Raw genomic sequence first — 14320 nt, forward strand, 5'->3', positions numbered from 1 at the left:
CCTGTGTAAATAATTCTACTGCCCTCAGAGAGTCATACTGGGGACTGACAACCCAAAAGATTGTGAGAGCCCTTGTAATTCTGGAAGGAAATGTGAGAGATACTATATGGGATAAGGAAGGAAGGGGCACAATGAGACTGTTCCTGTGTATAGCCCAGAGTTCTGTGCTAGGTTTCTGTTGCCCTACATGGAGCTGCTGGTGAACATCTAGGTAGTTTGGCTGGTGGGTAAGGTAGACCCTACTTTTTATTTATTTCACTTTAACACTGCAATGCTAAAATATGCAGAAGCTGAGCCATGCAGGGTTAGGTATATGGTTAGTGTTAGACAAAATAACTGGGCATGCAGAAGGGGGCGTCAAGCATAAAACCAATGCCCTTATTTTCGGAATCTCACTCAAAGTTTTCCTGAAAGGTTGCCAGCTCTGATTAAAATCATATAAAGGTATATGTAACTACTGGAGTGATGCAGATACATTTCTGGCTTTGCCTTGTTTAGTTTTTAGGGACTGCATGAACCTCTTTGCTAAGAGTGATAAATGGCTCATAAACTGTTTTTGTTTGCCTAGTTCAGTTTTTGTTGATCTCTTCCTGAAAGTTGGGAAGCCAACTACTGTAAATGTTACAATAATATCATTATGCAGAATAAAACACATGCTACTTTAGACCTTCTAGTTACAGGCACATTTAACGTGAAATTGGAGACAGGTATTTCCCAAGCATCTATAATTACATATCTTACATGCATTGATTTTGCACATTAAATTTAACAAATATGGCAGAGAAAAATACAACAATAATATTAAAGGATTTTCATGCCAGTATGGGTGTTCCAAATCTGAACATATATATATAAATAAAAAAGTGAAATTACAGTAAGTGACCAGTGAATACTACGTTGAGGGCTTTTATTTGTGTGCTACTGTCTGGCACTTATTATTTTTATATTCCACTACAATGGTTATGCTTTTTATGCAGTTAAAATCACTTAATCGTAGAGTTTTACATAAAATCATTAAGTATTACCCCAGATGTTCATCCAAAGAAAAAATTACTCAACATATAAATAATTTACAACATAGTGAAATGTATATGTGAAATATATATGTTATTATAATGATGATGTAAAATTAAGAAACCTTAAGTATAAATTTTATTTGTTAGGGTTGGATTAAATAATGCACAACATCATGAGAAATCAACATGCATCATGAGAAACCTGAAATGTTACTAGACTTATCAATTATTTACAGTATATCTCATATGATAATTAACAAATATATTTACAAAAAAAGTGCACACTTTTGTGTAGTGTCAAGTACATTGGCAAGTAATTACATCTAAAAAAGATAGACATTCTTTTATTGTGTTGGGAATAGTAACTATAATTGGTTATTGTATTTTTAAAAATACATGTATGAGAATATGTAATTCTGCTTGTACATAATATAAATATTTTAATATAAAAATAAATGTGCTGTAAGGTAGATTATGAAAGGGAAAAAAAAGAGCTATTACTGAAATGAAATAGAAAAAAGGAATAGCTTAAAGTTACAGTCTCCCCATCTTGGTTTAGAAATTGAATCTCTTTGAATGAGTTTAATATTTTCTCTTATACATAAACCAGGGGTGGGCCTAAACAGTTCAGAGCGAAACTATTGGGAAATAAATAATAAAAAAATATTCACATCACTAATACTCTCAATGTAATATGAAGCACAAACGTTCTGGATGATTAAATGTAGTGATCAGTGACCTTTATGGAAATAATACACAGGGCTAAAGTTACATCAGTCTTGAGGAACCAGCTTTTTGTGTTATAATACAAGCAGGTGCTTAAGCATGGTGTTCTGCTTTCAGAGAGTACTACATGTCTTTTTCCATGTACATTTTCATATGTATAGTCATGTCTACGCATGTGCATTAATGACACGGAGGCACTCCTCTCAACTCCAATACATTTGTGATGTCGACAACCAAAACGTCAGCTGTCTTGTAATCACTCCAAATCCCAAAAGAGCCAAAGCCCAAAGCAGCAAGCATGCCAACTTCAAGCAGCCAGTGGCCATGAGACTGGTCACACATCTGCAAAACACACACACACACACACACACACACACAAATTTATTTTGTAATATAATAAAAAAATATATTTTACAGTTTAATATTTTTTTTTTCTCACAGCTTTGTAGCTTAGGAGTTAAATAGCTCTGGATTTTTTTTCTCAAGTCTGTCTTGAATGAACCAGGGTTCTGATTAGCAATGCAGCTAGTTTTGGTTAACTATGTGGCTATACTAGTGCAGGAGCTTCAGCTGAGTCTCAGCAGAACTTTGGAATGCATTTTTGCATTGAAAAAGGATTGTGGAATTTGGTCCTGATGACCCTGTGATGACAAACTTCATGGAAAGTGTCCGGGCTGGGAAATTTACTACCAAGACGTATTGTAATGTACTAATATGCACCTCAATTCTTACTTAGAAAAAAAAAAATCTGAAATTACACTCATGATATCACTAGAGCAGAAACTTAAGTTTCTATCAAGAAGTTATTAAAGCCCCCCACAAAAAAAAAATAAAAATATATATAAAATCACCTAATTCTAACTGCATTACCTGTTAACGTCCACTCATAATGCTGCAAATGTCCAGTTACATGACACAACAGACACCTGTCTGAAGCTTCTCCCCATTGCTGCTGGTATCTGTCTTCTCATACCTGTACAGACAGGAGGAGACGACTTCTTGAAAACTGACCAGTTCACATTTCTACTTAACAGCTATGAGACAATGCTTAATTTTTAACATCAAACTATACAGTAAAAGTTTCCTTAAATTAGCCGGAATATAAAAGAAATACTCATTGCACTTAGCTATCCACATGAAAATGTAGCAGACCATCAATATAACATACAGGAGCACTGCTCTCACCATAATAACATTACATATTATAGTATAAACAGCAGTGAGGATTATTGTCTTATTTTGTGTTATTTTTGTGTATATTTTTATGTCATCAGCTTAAACTTAAAGATAAAGATCAGTACCCGTTCAGGTTTCCTGGCTCGGAGTGGTACACATGCTTGCTCTTCTCCGTGACTGTGAGCGTAACACTATGGCTGACCTTCGGCAGTAGGTACTGAGCCTTTGTTTCCAAGGAAACGGGTGGCAGTGTTATATGACTGTAAGGCAGACTGCCATTGGGTTCCAGACTGTCATGGACCAGATCGTTGTCTGTTTGTTCGGGGTTAGATGTTGAAATGATTTTAATATCAGGCAGTTGAATCTGTGCCTGGATCCGTTTGACTGACGCCTCACCATGAGCAAGCTGTAGTTTCTTCATATGGTTGATGGCCACTGTAGCATTGAAAGCTTGCTGAAATACATGCAGTAAATAAATAACTTATCACATAATCTTTCTCATCCACAACTAAGAAAAAAAAGGCTAAAGTAAAAAAAAACATGCAAAGGGCATTTCTATGCAGTAAGTGAGCAAGCACACGAAATGATTGCTAAAGCTGTGTTGTGCAAGCAGGCCAGAGATCAAATGAATTACCCCAGTTAAAAAAGAGCAAATAAGGCAAACTTTAAATAGTCAGAGCTTTAGGAGACAGGGTGCCTTTACCTTCCACTTGGATTTGGCAAAGTTCTTCTGGATTTGCACACTGACGGACTGGTAGATATCACGACTTTGGGCGGTCTTTCCAATGATCCTGAAGACAAATACAGAAACAAATGTCTTTGAAAATCTCATTATTTAAAAAAAAAAATATTTACTGTAAACACAATGTTAAACAATGCCTTTTATATATCGCATACCTTAAATAGCAAATATATAGTATGATTATAATGATAATTTATCTAATGCATATAGAATCAAAATATATTAGGAGAAAATGTGGTAATCAAGCCAGAGGTGGTAGAAAAATCTAAATAATTTTACTTGACGTAAGAATAGCACACCACAATACATTGCCAAAGCACTCAAGAGACACAATATGGTCAAGTACCTCAGGTATTTCAAGTCATATATATTTTTTTCTTCATTATTGTTAATAGATCCCAAAGAAGTCATACAAAACATTAAAACAGTAAAAGTTGCAGCCCGGTTTTTTTTTCTAATAAACATGAGCACTCTTTTCCAAAAAGAAAAAAAATGAGTGGACTGGAAAGAACCATTGTATAATTTTCTATTAACGCTCATATCTCACCAGGGATGTCTAAGTGCTTGGTCTGTTGTGTAGCGCAAATTAGGATTCTTCTGCATCATGTTTCGGATAAAGTCTTTCGCTGAAAATACAATAAACACACATAATGTTAACTACATATAATATAATATAATATAATATAATATAATATAATATAATATAATATAATATAATATAATATAATATAATATAATATAACATAATATAATATAATATGCTGTTTTTTTGAGTCTACATATTAAAAGAAAAAGACATTCACCAGATTCTGAGATGTCGTCCCAGAAGGGAGAGTCAAACTCGTACTGGGCTTTCATGATCTTCGAGAAAAGACGAGTCTCTGATTCCTCGTAAAATGGAGGATATCCACAGAGGCTGCAAAGACACATTGTTAAACAAGATTATGAACTAGTTATTATTTATTGTATGTTCATTAACATCAGTAATAAATCAGCAGATTTGTATTGTATGTCTTTGTATTACTTTATGCACTAAACTGCCTACAGTTTCTCCACTAGGGGGAGCTCTTTCACATCTACATTTACAGCAACCTCACTGCAGTGGTGAGCAGAGCTGAGCAATTACCAGCTTGTTTTATACTGCACACTGTGTAACTGTCTCGATCATCTAAACTCTGTCAGGGATCTTCATACCCGTCTGACATTGTATCGCCCATTCCAACAGTACTGTAGCCTACTCTAATCAGCAAATCCCATGTGTGATATATAATCTATTGTGGATTAAACTGTAGATTTAACAGTAAAAACAGTATCAATAATAGTAGGGGTATAGGACCTCTTACAGTATATAGGTAATAACTCCAATGGACCAGCAGTCGACAGCTTTACTGTAGGGCTTCTGCGCTAACACCTCTGGAGCTTTAGACAAGAAAAAAAACATTAGTATTCAACACAATCTTTACAGTGTTCTCATTTTTATCATTTATTTTAACCTTGTATGGCCTTCTTACCCACATAGCCTGGGGTACCACAGGCTGTGGACATGATGCCCTTGTCCTCCTCCTTCGAAAGTCCAAAATCGCTGATCATTATTTTGGACTTCTCGTCTGGACTGAAGTACAACAAGTTCTCAGGCTTTAAAGAAAAAAATATATATATTTAACTTTTCCAGCAGCTAATGTATCAGATATACTTTAAAGCTTAAATGAATTTATCAGTGAAATTGTGTGTTTGTGTCTATACACATACCTTGAGATCACGATGAACTATGCCATTCTTATGCAGGTAGTTAACTCCATCGAGAACCTGCCTTATCACTAAGCTAGCATCCTTCTCTGAGTACACTCCCCGGTCAAGGATCCGATCAAAAAGTTCACCACCTGAAACGCTGCCAAAAAAGAGGACAAAACTTCAGATAAATACTGCTGAGAGTATAAGGCAAATAGATAAAAATGCATGGTCTGGGACAGGTACTGTAGGTTTAGTGCAGGGTAATGGGGTTTCTGATGGGTACCTATTAGCATTAGTGTAAGCTAGTTATCACTGGAATGATAATATTACCATTTTCAAGTGAGCTGCCAGAACTAATCTCAGGTCAATTCAAAATACTATATTTTATTATAATATATTTTTCTTCAGCAATATTTTGTAGGGGATAAATTTTATTATGAACACATACTACTTACAGCTGCATGACAAGGTAGTAATGAGTTCGGCTTTCGTAGAGATCTTCCAACCCCACCACATTGTCATGTTTGATCCTAAAACAAATTGTCAAGCAAAAAGGTCATTTGCTGAATTACATACATACATACATACATACATACACACTGTGCATACAAGCATACATACTGTACATACATACATACATACATACATACGTACGTATGTATGTATGTATGTATGTATGTATGTACGACTTATATACAGTTCTTGAAAATATCTGTTTCTCACGTTTTCTTCAATACTACAATATCCCACATACCTTTGTTAATTATATAATATCCAAATTGCACACTCTACTGTATTTCACAGAACATATCACAGACCTTTAGCAGAACTCAGTTTGCTAAATGCTGGAGTGAGTGCAATGACAGTGAAAGAGTGAAAACGTCTTTTTTTTTCTTGGTTTCAACATTCTCCGAAAATCTACTAAATGCATTTATGAATTTAGTTCACTTACATCAGCTGCTATTTTTCAACTTCAACACAAAAAGCAATAATTCTTCTTCTTTAAATTAATCTTAAAACTTAACAATTGGGACACATCTTTTAACCCTAACAGTAATGAATAACATGAATCGATACTTTCTCACTTATTTTCTATATCACTTATAGAGGGTATAGAGGGTCACGGGAAGCCTGGCTCCTATCCCAGGGGACTCTGGGCATGAGGCAGGGTACAGCCTGGATGGGGTGTCAATCCCTTTGCAGGGGCACACATGCAACTCCATGCAACACACAGAGCCAGGAATTGAACCCTTGACCCTGCAGGTGCGCAGCCACAAAGCTAACCACTACGCCACTGATAAATCAATCAATACCATAAGCATAAATAAAACAAATAAATAAAAAAATGTGTTCAGAAACTGAAGCTACCCAACCAGAAAAAAAAGCCATAATGGATGGATGGATGGATAGATGGATGGATGGATGGATGGATAGATGGATGGATGGATGGATGAATGAATGGATGGATAGAGATTTTTATTGTACCTCCTTAACACAGCAATCTCATTCTCCAAATGGATGTCTCTTTTGTTCTTTTTCTTCACACACTTAATGGCAGACAGCTTTCCTGTTTTCCTCTCCTTCACCATGAACACCTCAGAGAATGCTCCCCTAAGAGACAGAGACAGGTACAATGAACCAGTGCTCCATTAATCAAAACCAGAACTCTGATGTTCGGAGGAAATCAAAAGATAACAACTTATTTGGTTACGTTTAAAAAATTTTTTTTTTGCGATTTCTAATGGCAAAAGAGACCATAGCAATTATCAACTTAATGCCTTCCACACTGTCTAAAGCTGTAACCTGGAATACATGTCCTGGCTGGGGATTAAGCCTCAAAATCCCCTACACAACAGAAATAGTAACAGCTCAGGTACTGTATCCAGGTGTGGCGCTTCTAACAGGTCACTGAGCTCTCCATGAAAGGAGCAAACTCTACTTCTTTTCCTGTTTCAGAAATCCACATCTGGTATTAAAATATTTTTGGTAGTCTACTACAAAGGAAAAATAAAGAATTTGCTGTTTTTTTATACTTATACAAACAGATCAAATTCATTTCACTCATTTGGATTCAGTAATTCATTCAACAATCTACATACACTTGCTTTAACTGCATCCTTACACTTCACTTTCATTTAACCTACTGATCAAATAAGAATCTTTCACAAGGCTTTAAACTATTTTACTCAGAGCTTTGTAGGAAGACACCCACTTGCAATGCCCTGTCTCACACTCACCCACCTCCACAAACACACATATTCACAAAGTACAAAGAGTATCACAGAATTGCTTTTAATTGCCGCCTCCGAGCTCCTCTAAGGCCAGCACATTCTGTGTTACTGAAATTCTGCCACTGTCATTTTCTCTGAATATAAAAAGCTATGAAAGAGATTAATCAGTAATTTCAATGCTTTAGTTATAAGTGTTCTTGACTTATATCTGATTGATTTAATAACTCTCTATATGTTAAATATTTCAGCAAATAATGTCATTCATGACAGACGAATACACATGGCTCAGGTTTATAAGGGTCTGATCTATTTATAAGACTATAAATATATAATAAGAAAAAATATGATTTATAAGACTGGTCTACTGTATGACATCAGTCGTTTTTTATCAAAACTATTAATTTGTTGCAGTTTTAGCCACTAAGTTCGTGGCATATTCCCTATTTTCTAAGTTCTGATAAGGGCTTTGGGGGATTTAGTTCAGGTTGTTTTTCTCACAGGAAGCTAGTGGATCAACTCTCCAAGGCAAAGTTTCCTCACAGGTCCCATTGCCTTTATTTTTATAGCTCACAGTCAGGACACCAGGGATGGTTGCAATAGCGGCAAATGGAAAATGATGCACTGAATTTCACATCATTTACTAAGCTGATCTAAAGGCCATTAACATTCTTACTTTAAAGAGGTCTGTATTACAAGTTGCAACATATCCTTGTAAAATTTTATTCCCCCACTCTCTCAATTAGATTGCCTATATTGGACTGTGGGAGGAAACTGGAGTACCCCTGAGGAAACCCACCAAGCACAGGGAGAATATGTAAACTCATTGCATGAATGAATAACATGAATCTATACTTTCTCACTCATTCTCTATACCACTTACAGAGGGTATACAGGGTCACGAGAAGCCTGGCTCCTATCCCAGGGGAATCGGGGCATGAGGCAGGGTACAGCCTGGATGGGGTGTCAATCCTTTGCAGGCCACACATGCAACTCCACGCAACACACAGAGCCGGGAATTGAACCCTTGACCCTGCAGGTGCAAGGCCACAGGGCTTACCACTACCCCACTGAACACCGAGCACGGAGAGAACCCACCAAGCACAGGGAGAACATGCAAACTCCATGCATTCACACCCCAAGGCGGTAATGGAATCCGGACCCTGAAGGTGCCAGGCGACTGTGCTAAGCTCTAAGCCACCGCGCTGCCAGATTGCAAAACCCTCTCTAGGCAGTTAACTGTTTTGGAAGTGATCCTGATTTCTGCCTGGGTGTTAAATAAGAACAGCTTATCACAGCCTTCCATATCTCACAACTTGTCTCTGAGAATACAGGGAAATCAGAAGGGTGTTAAAAACACCTGCTGTTTGTTTTTGTGACAAATGTAATGACGTATAATTATTAATTAATTATTAATTCTGATGAGATAGCTTTAGCTTTTTACAAAGAATTATAAGGAATTATTAGCAACCACTCATGGTCATTTAGATAGATAACAATTCATTATGACTGCATTATATAGATGTGTTCATGTGAATCTAATTAAGTTTGCGGGTCTGCAGTGTCCTGTAATATCATAATTGTGTGTCTAAGTCAGTGTTTTTAATAGAGCCTAGGGCTACCCAGATGTCGCTGCAGCATAGCCAGATGGTCAGTGTCTTACTACAGCTGTACATATTTACAGGAAACACATAATATGTTTATTTTGGATGATGTTTATTTACTAAGGTGCTCTGTGGTATACATTTACAGTTAAATAGGACCTTAGCTGCCAAAAGTTTGAGAACCCCTGATGTATACAACCTAAGGACAATACTATGTAACCACCAGTTACAGTACAGTACAATACTTTTATATTACCCCCTTTGAACATTCAGTATATGTTTCAGTATAGATTAGTATCTTAAATTATACATTATACGGTGTACAAAGTCGTATACTACAACCAGTGAAGCTCATGTACTCTATAGACACAATATATACAGACTATTACCATTGTCATGTCATTTGAAGTGATGTACCCTGATGTCATGCATACTAATATTGTTTTCTAACACAGTGTAAACAAACTGCATTATTATTATTATTATTATTATTATTATTATTATATTAAATTAAATTAGTAATAATATTTAAAAAAATAATTTGTACTTACGATCCAAGCACCTCTATGAAGTCAAAAACATCTTGAATGTTGTCCGTGCTTTTCTTCCAATCGTAGTCAGCCTCCTTGCGTCCCATTTCGGTGTATGCGTCTCCAGGTATTTCTAGAAAACAGGAAATAGGACGCAGAGATCAATACTAACCCATTATTCTAAAGGCCAAGATTTAGTCTGAGAAGAAAAGCCACAAATAAAAACCTAAATAAAGAGCCTCAAAATTATATGTTTGGTGAAAAGTTTTTTTTTTTTTTTTGCTATTCCAGGAACCATAAGACATCTTAGAAAAAAATAAATAGTACTTTTTTAGTGTTTATGTGGAGTGACTGGAATTTCTCAATGTACATTAATTCAGGAGTTAGGCTAATCCACAGTAAAAGGATCAGCGTTGAAGCACTATTTATGCTCATCAGGTTACAGTTATCTACAAAACTTCAGATTCAGCAGAAATGCAGATGTGAAAATTTAAGCCCATATAATAAATTATAAATAAATCTGTATTTGTTTCACACCTAACATGCATTGTTCCGAGCAAAGCTTTTTAAAATGTTTTATTTATGAGTTTACTAAATTATATCATAAAAGCATGTTATGTCCTACTTTACTTATATATATCAATTTTTTATATGAAACACACCATAATAGTAATGTTTAAATCAGCCACATGAATGGAGCGGACATTACAGGGACTATTACAGAGATATTTTATTTAGCAGAACTATTTCTTTAAGCTTGGCACAAATGAAGGAAAAGGTAGTGTGAAAGCTACGGAAAATAAATTCAGGGAAGGAAATTGGTTATCCCATCAATCACTTGAAAGCACTAGAAAGGATTAGTCAATCAGCAAGCTTGGTCCGTGTTTAAGACTTGGCCTCTTTTCTCTTATATAACAGAGTAAAGATTCTTGAATTACTTAACCTAAGGAATTAGCTCACACAGTTCAAGAGGTCCAACGTATAACGTCAAAGACGAACATGAACATCCAATTAGGCACCACTATTAAGGCAAATCTACTCACTGAGAGCCTTGGGCTTAACAATATTGGGCTCTTGGTGAGTAGATTTGCATTAATAGTGGTGTCATATTTTGAAGAGTCGTACTGTAACTTTGGGAAAAAAGACAGCATGGCACTTCACAATATGACACCTACTGTATATAGATGTAGTGTAAGAGGCACAGGTAGAACTGGAGGACATCTTCAGGACTGGAAAATTATTAGGGATGTATTTAGGGCCCATTAAAGTCTTAAAAATGTTAACACCCTGACGTCTTTAGGACTAATTTCCTTGTCTCGAAGAGAGCCTAAAGACCTCTTAAGGAGACATGAGTTTTAAAGACCTTCTACAGATGACCCGAGGGCTAAACTATGTACTCAGTGGGAACATTTGACCTGCTATTTCAGTTGAATATGCATTAGTAGTTTAATTTCTCTATATTTTCTTTATATTAAGGAAGGTGCAATTATTACTACAGTACTGTAAAAGCAAGTAATTACTGGACCATCAAAGATACCACACACTGTATCACTTACTGCATCACATACCTACAAATAAGATGATTCTCTACAATATCTCTATAATTAACAATTTTACCTTCCTGTGGCAGACTCTCTCTCTCTCTCTTCAGCAATATACCTAGGGATTATATTATTGACAAGTAAAAAGTAGGATATTTGAGCTATTTACAAGAACGTTCATGAATGAGTTTCTTAGGCTTTTTTTCTACTTCTCCATTGACACTGTGCAATGGAGTTGGCCTGGACTCAGCAAGTTTGTTTAAACCCTTATTATCTATTTTAGATTTAAATACATAAATGCAATGCACGTGGAAAAGATTGCATGAAGCAGTGAGCATGGCAAATATTAAGTCGATTTTATTATTGTATTTCTAAAGCCATATGTTTATTTCCCATTTTATTTCAGAACATGCAAACTCCATGCACACAGAGATGGGAATCGAACCTGCACCCTTGAGGTACAATGCTACAGCGCTAACCACTACACCACCTTCACATACACTTTTTTTTCCCTATGTTATCAACCTTACCTTCTGGTATGTAAGACCTCCAGGTGCAGTTTAGTATGGGCAGACAGGGACAGCAGGGACAGACGACAGCGCGAGACAACCGGAGCAACTGACGCGCTGATCTCAGCGACACAAACATGAGACACGCTGGCGCGTGCGACAACCGCTCATGCCCGTGTGACTACAGTAACACAGGCTACAGCAGGCGGGACTTTCACCCACAGATCGCGATGTTACGTGAATCAGCTAAAAAAGCTCTCACGGCAAAGTAGGAATCGTAACCGCGTGCGTAATGTTAAAGAAAGTTCCTCCAGGTTGCAGCTCGCGCGCGTCCCGCTACTTTCTGAATGAGGAGGAAAGAAGCTTATGTGCAGCTTTAACTTACCTACAGCCGAGGGGGTACCGAGATGCTCCTCTCTCACTCTACTTGTCTTGTCTTGTGCGGTAGGGAGGCAGAGACATAAACGAGGATAGAGACGAGAAGGGAGGGGTGCTGGGAGAAGGTGCGACACAGACCTGTCAGTGTTTAACGCTTAAATCGCTGCATGATGTGTAGTCCTTATTTCATTCATTCATTCATTCATTCATTCATTCGTCTTATCTAACTGACTTATCTTGGTCAGGTGACGGTGGAAGCGAAACTTATCCCACTGGACTCGAGGCAGAAAGACACTCCGAATACACATAACTTCATACTCATTCAGACCTAGGGCTAATTCAGACTGACCAGTATGCATAGAGTACCCTACATGCATGTTTATGGACACAAGCAGAAGATGTACTGCTGTACGTCTGCTGTAAGATGGGTCGACCCCCCTCCAATAAATAATTTTGGTGACAGCGGGGCAAGAGTTCTATCCCCTGCACCACCCAGATATTGTTGTTAGTCTTTCAGCTGCTCCCGTTGAGGGGTCACAACAACGGACCAACACAACAACTTGGCACAGGTTGATGCCGGATGCCCTTCCTGATGCAACCCTCTGATTTTATCCAGGCTTGGGACAAGCACTGCATCCTGTGGCTGGGGTTTTGGTCACTGTCTGAGAATCAAACCCGGGTTTTTCTGATGGTAGGCGAGAACCGTACCACTAAGCCACCAATAACCACAACTGAACAAGCCTCGATTGATCATTTTGATTCATGAATATTTTCTCACATATTTTATACACATTTACACATTTTCTATTGATTTTATAAAGCTGCTTTGTGTCAATAACCATTTTTTAAATCGCTGTAAAATTGAATTAAATTAACCCTCTGAGCTACCACTCATCTAAACATGAACAATGATAAGCAGGTGACTTGGTACATTAACTCAGATATTAACCTTTGAAGTCAATGAGCATTACATTAATAAGGCTTTTTAAGTAATGATATGACAATATAACTGTCTTGTTTGGGCATGATGGTGTAGTGGTTAGCACCGTGGCCTTGCACCTCCAGCGTCAAGAGTTTGATTCCTGCCTCTGGTCTGTGTGCATGGACTTAGCCTGTCCTTGGTGGGCTTCCTCTTGGTACTCAAGTTTCATCCCACAGCCCAAAGACATGCAGTGTAGGCTGATTGGTGTTTCCAAATTCCCTTTTGGATGTGCACATTCCCTGCAATGGAATTGCACCCCATACAGGGTGTACCCTTTCTCATCCCTCAAGTCCCCTGTGAGAGGCTCTAGGTCTCCTGCACCCTGTATGGGATAAGTGAGAAAGAAAGTGGTTACTGAGATACTAATGCTATTCTATTCATTTTACTAACCGATTTATCCTCATCGGCATCGTTGTGGATCTTGAGCCTATCTCAAAAAGCACATCAACGGGATCTCAGTGGGATTTCCCCTGCAAACTTCTACATCCTGGAGAAGCTAAGTCTCTGGTGAGGTTACTCTAGAAATAAACAAAATAAACCAATGTGCCAACCATGATCATCACAATTGTTTATGTTTGATGTTGCCAAGGAAGGGAAATTGGAAAATAAGCATGCATTCTCTAGATACTTCTGTGTTAGCAATGTGGATAGAGATGTTGTTAATAGGCTATTATCTTTTCATTCATGGATGAATGTGCAACTTTCTCCATTACACACTTTTAGATTTTCATCACCTGCAAATTCTCACCTACCAGCCATCTCTCCCCTGTCCGGCAATACCCAACAATCATGGAGAGTGAACGCTAACATGTACTGCATTTGTTTTAACTGCTACTCATGCTGCATCATATGGAAGTGTAACAAAGCACTACCCGCCCTCTTCTGCCTAGAGGAGCTCACAAGCTGTGTTATCCACAAGCACTGGTTTGCTGAGACTAAATGAAAAAAAGCCATCCATCCCACACAGAATCCGAATCCACTTTTGCTGTAGAAAGAAGACTCAGCTGCTCAGCACAATTGGAATGGGAAATATGAGTGCCTTTACACTGTTGGAATTAGGAGTTAGCGGCAGACATAAGACAAACGCAAAACCAGTTAGCAATGCAAAAGTGCAATGAGGTGCAAAATTTGGTGGTGGTTACTACTGCTGCCTAGCA

At 37.4% G+C, this 14320-nt stretch overlaps 1 protein-coding gene across 2 annotated transcripts; it reads right to left on the reverse strand.

Annotated features, from left to right (window-relative positions):
* Positions 1 to 1170: 1170 nt before the first annotated feature.
* camk1gb (calcium/calmodulin-dependent protein kinase IGb) lies at positions 1171 to 12215 on the reverse strand. 2 transcript variants are annotated; one of them, XM_053482721.1, is made up of 13 exons: positions 12189 to 12215; positions 9775 to 9886; positions 6877 to 7002; positions 5847 to 5921; positions 5410 to 5548; positions 5172 to 5295; positions 5004 to 5079; positions 4464 to 4576; positions 4208 to 4286; positions 3622 to 3709; positions 3044 to 3372; positions 2613 to 2715; positions 1171 to 2084 (listed from the first exon to the last, which is right to left on the reverse strand). In XM_053482721.1, the coding sequence occupies exons 2-12, from the start codon at positions 9858 to 9860 to the stop codon at positions 2649 to 2651; spliced, it is 1302 nt and encodes a 433-aa protein (XP_053338696.1). In that variant the 5' UTR covers positions 9861 to 9886; positions 12189 to 12215; the 3' UTR covers positions 1171 to 2084; positions 2613 to 2648. The 2 variants fall into 2 exon arrangements, with proteins under 2 accessions (XP_053338696.1, XP_053338694.1); XM_053482719.1 differs by lacking the exon at positions 12189 to 12215 and adding an exon at positions 11825 to 11939.
* Between the last annotated feature and the right edge of the window lie 2105 nt (positions 12216 to 14320).

Source organism: Clarias gariepinus, chromosome 22, assembly GCF_024256425.1.
Source record: "Clarias gariepinus isolate MV-2021 ecotype Netherlands chromosome 22, CGAR_prim_01v2, whole genome shotgun sequence".
NCBI lineage: Eukaryota > Metazoa > Chordata > Actinopteri > Siluriformes > Clariidae > Clarias > Clarias gariepinus.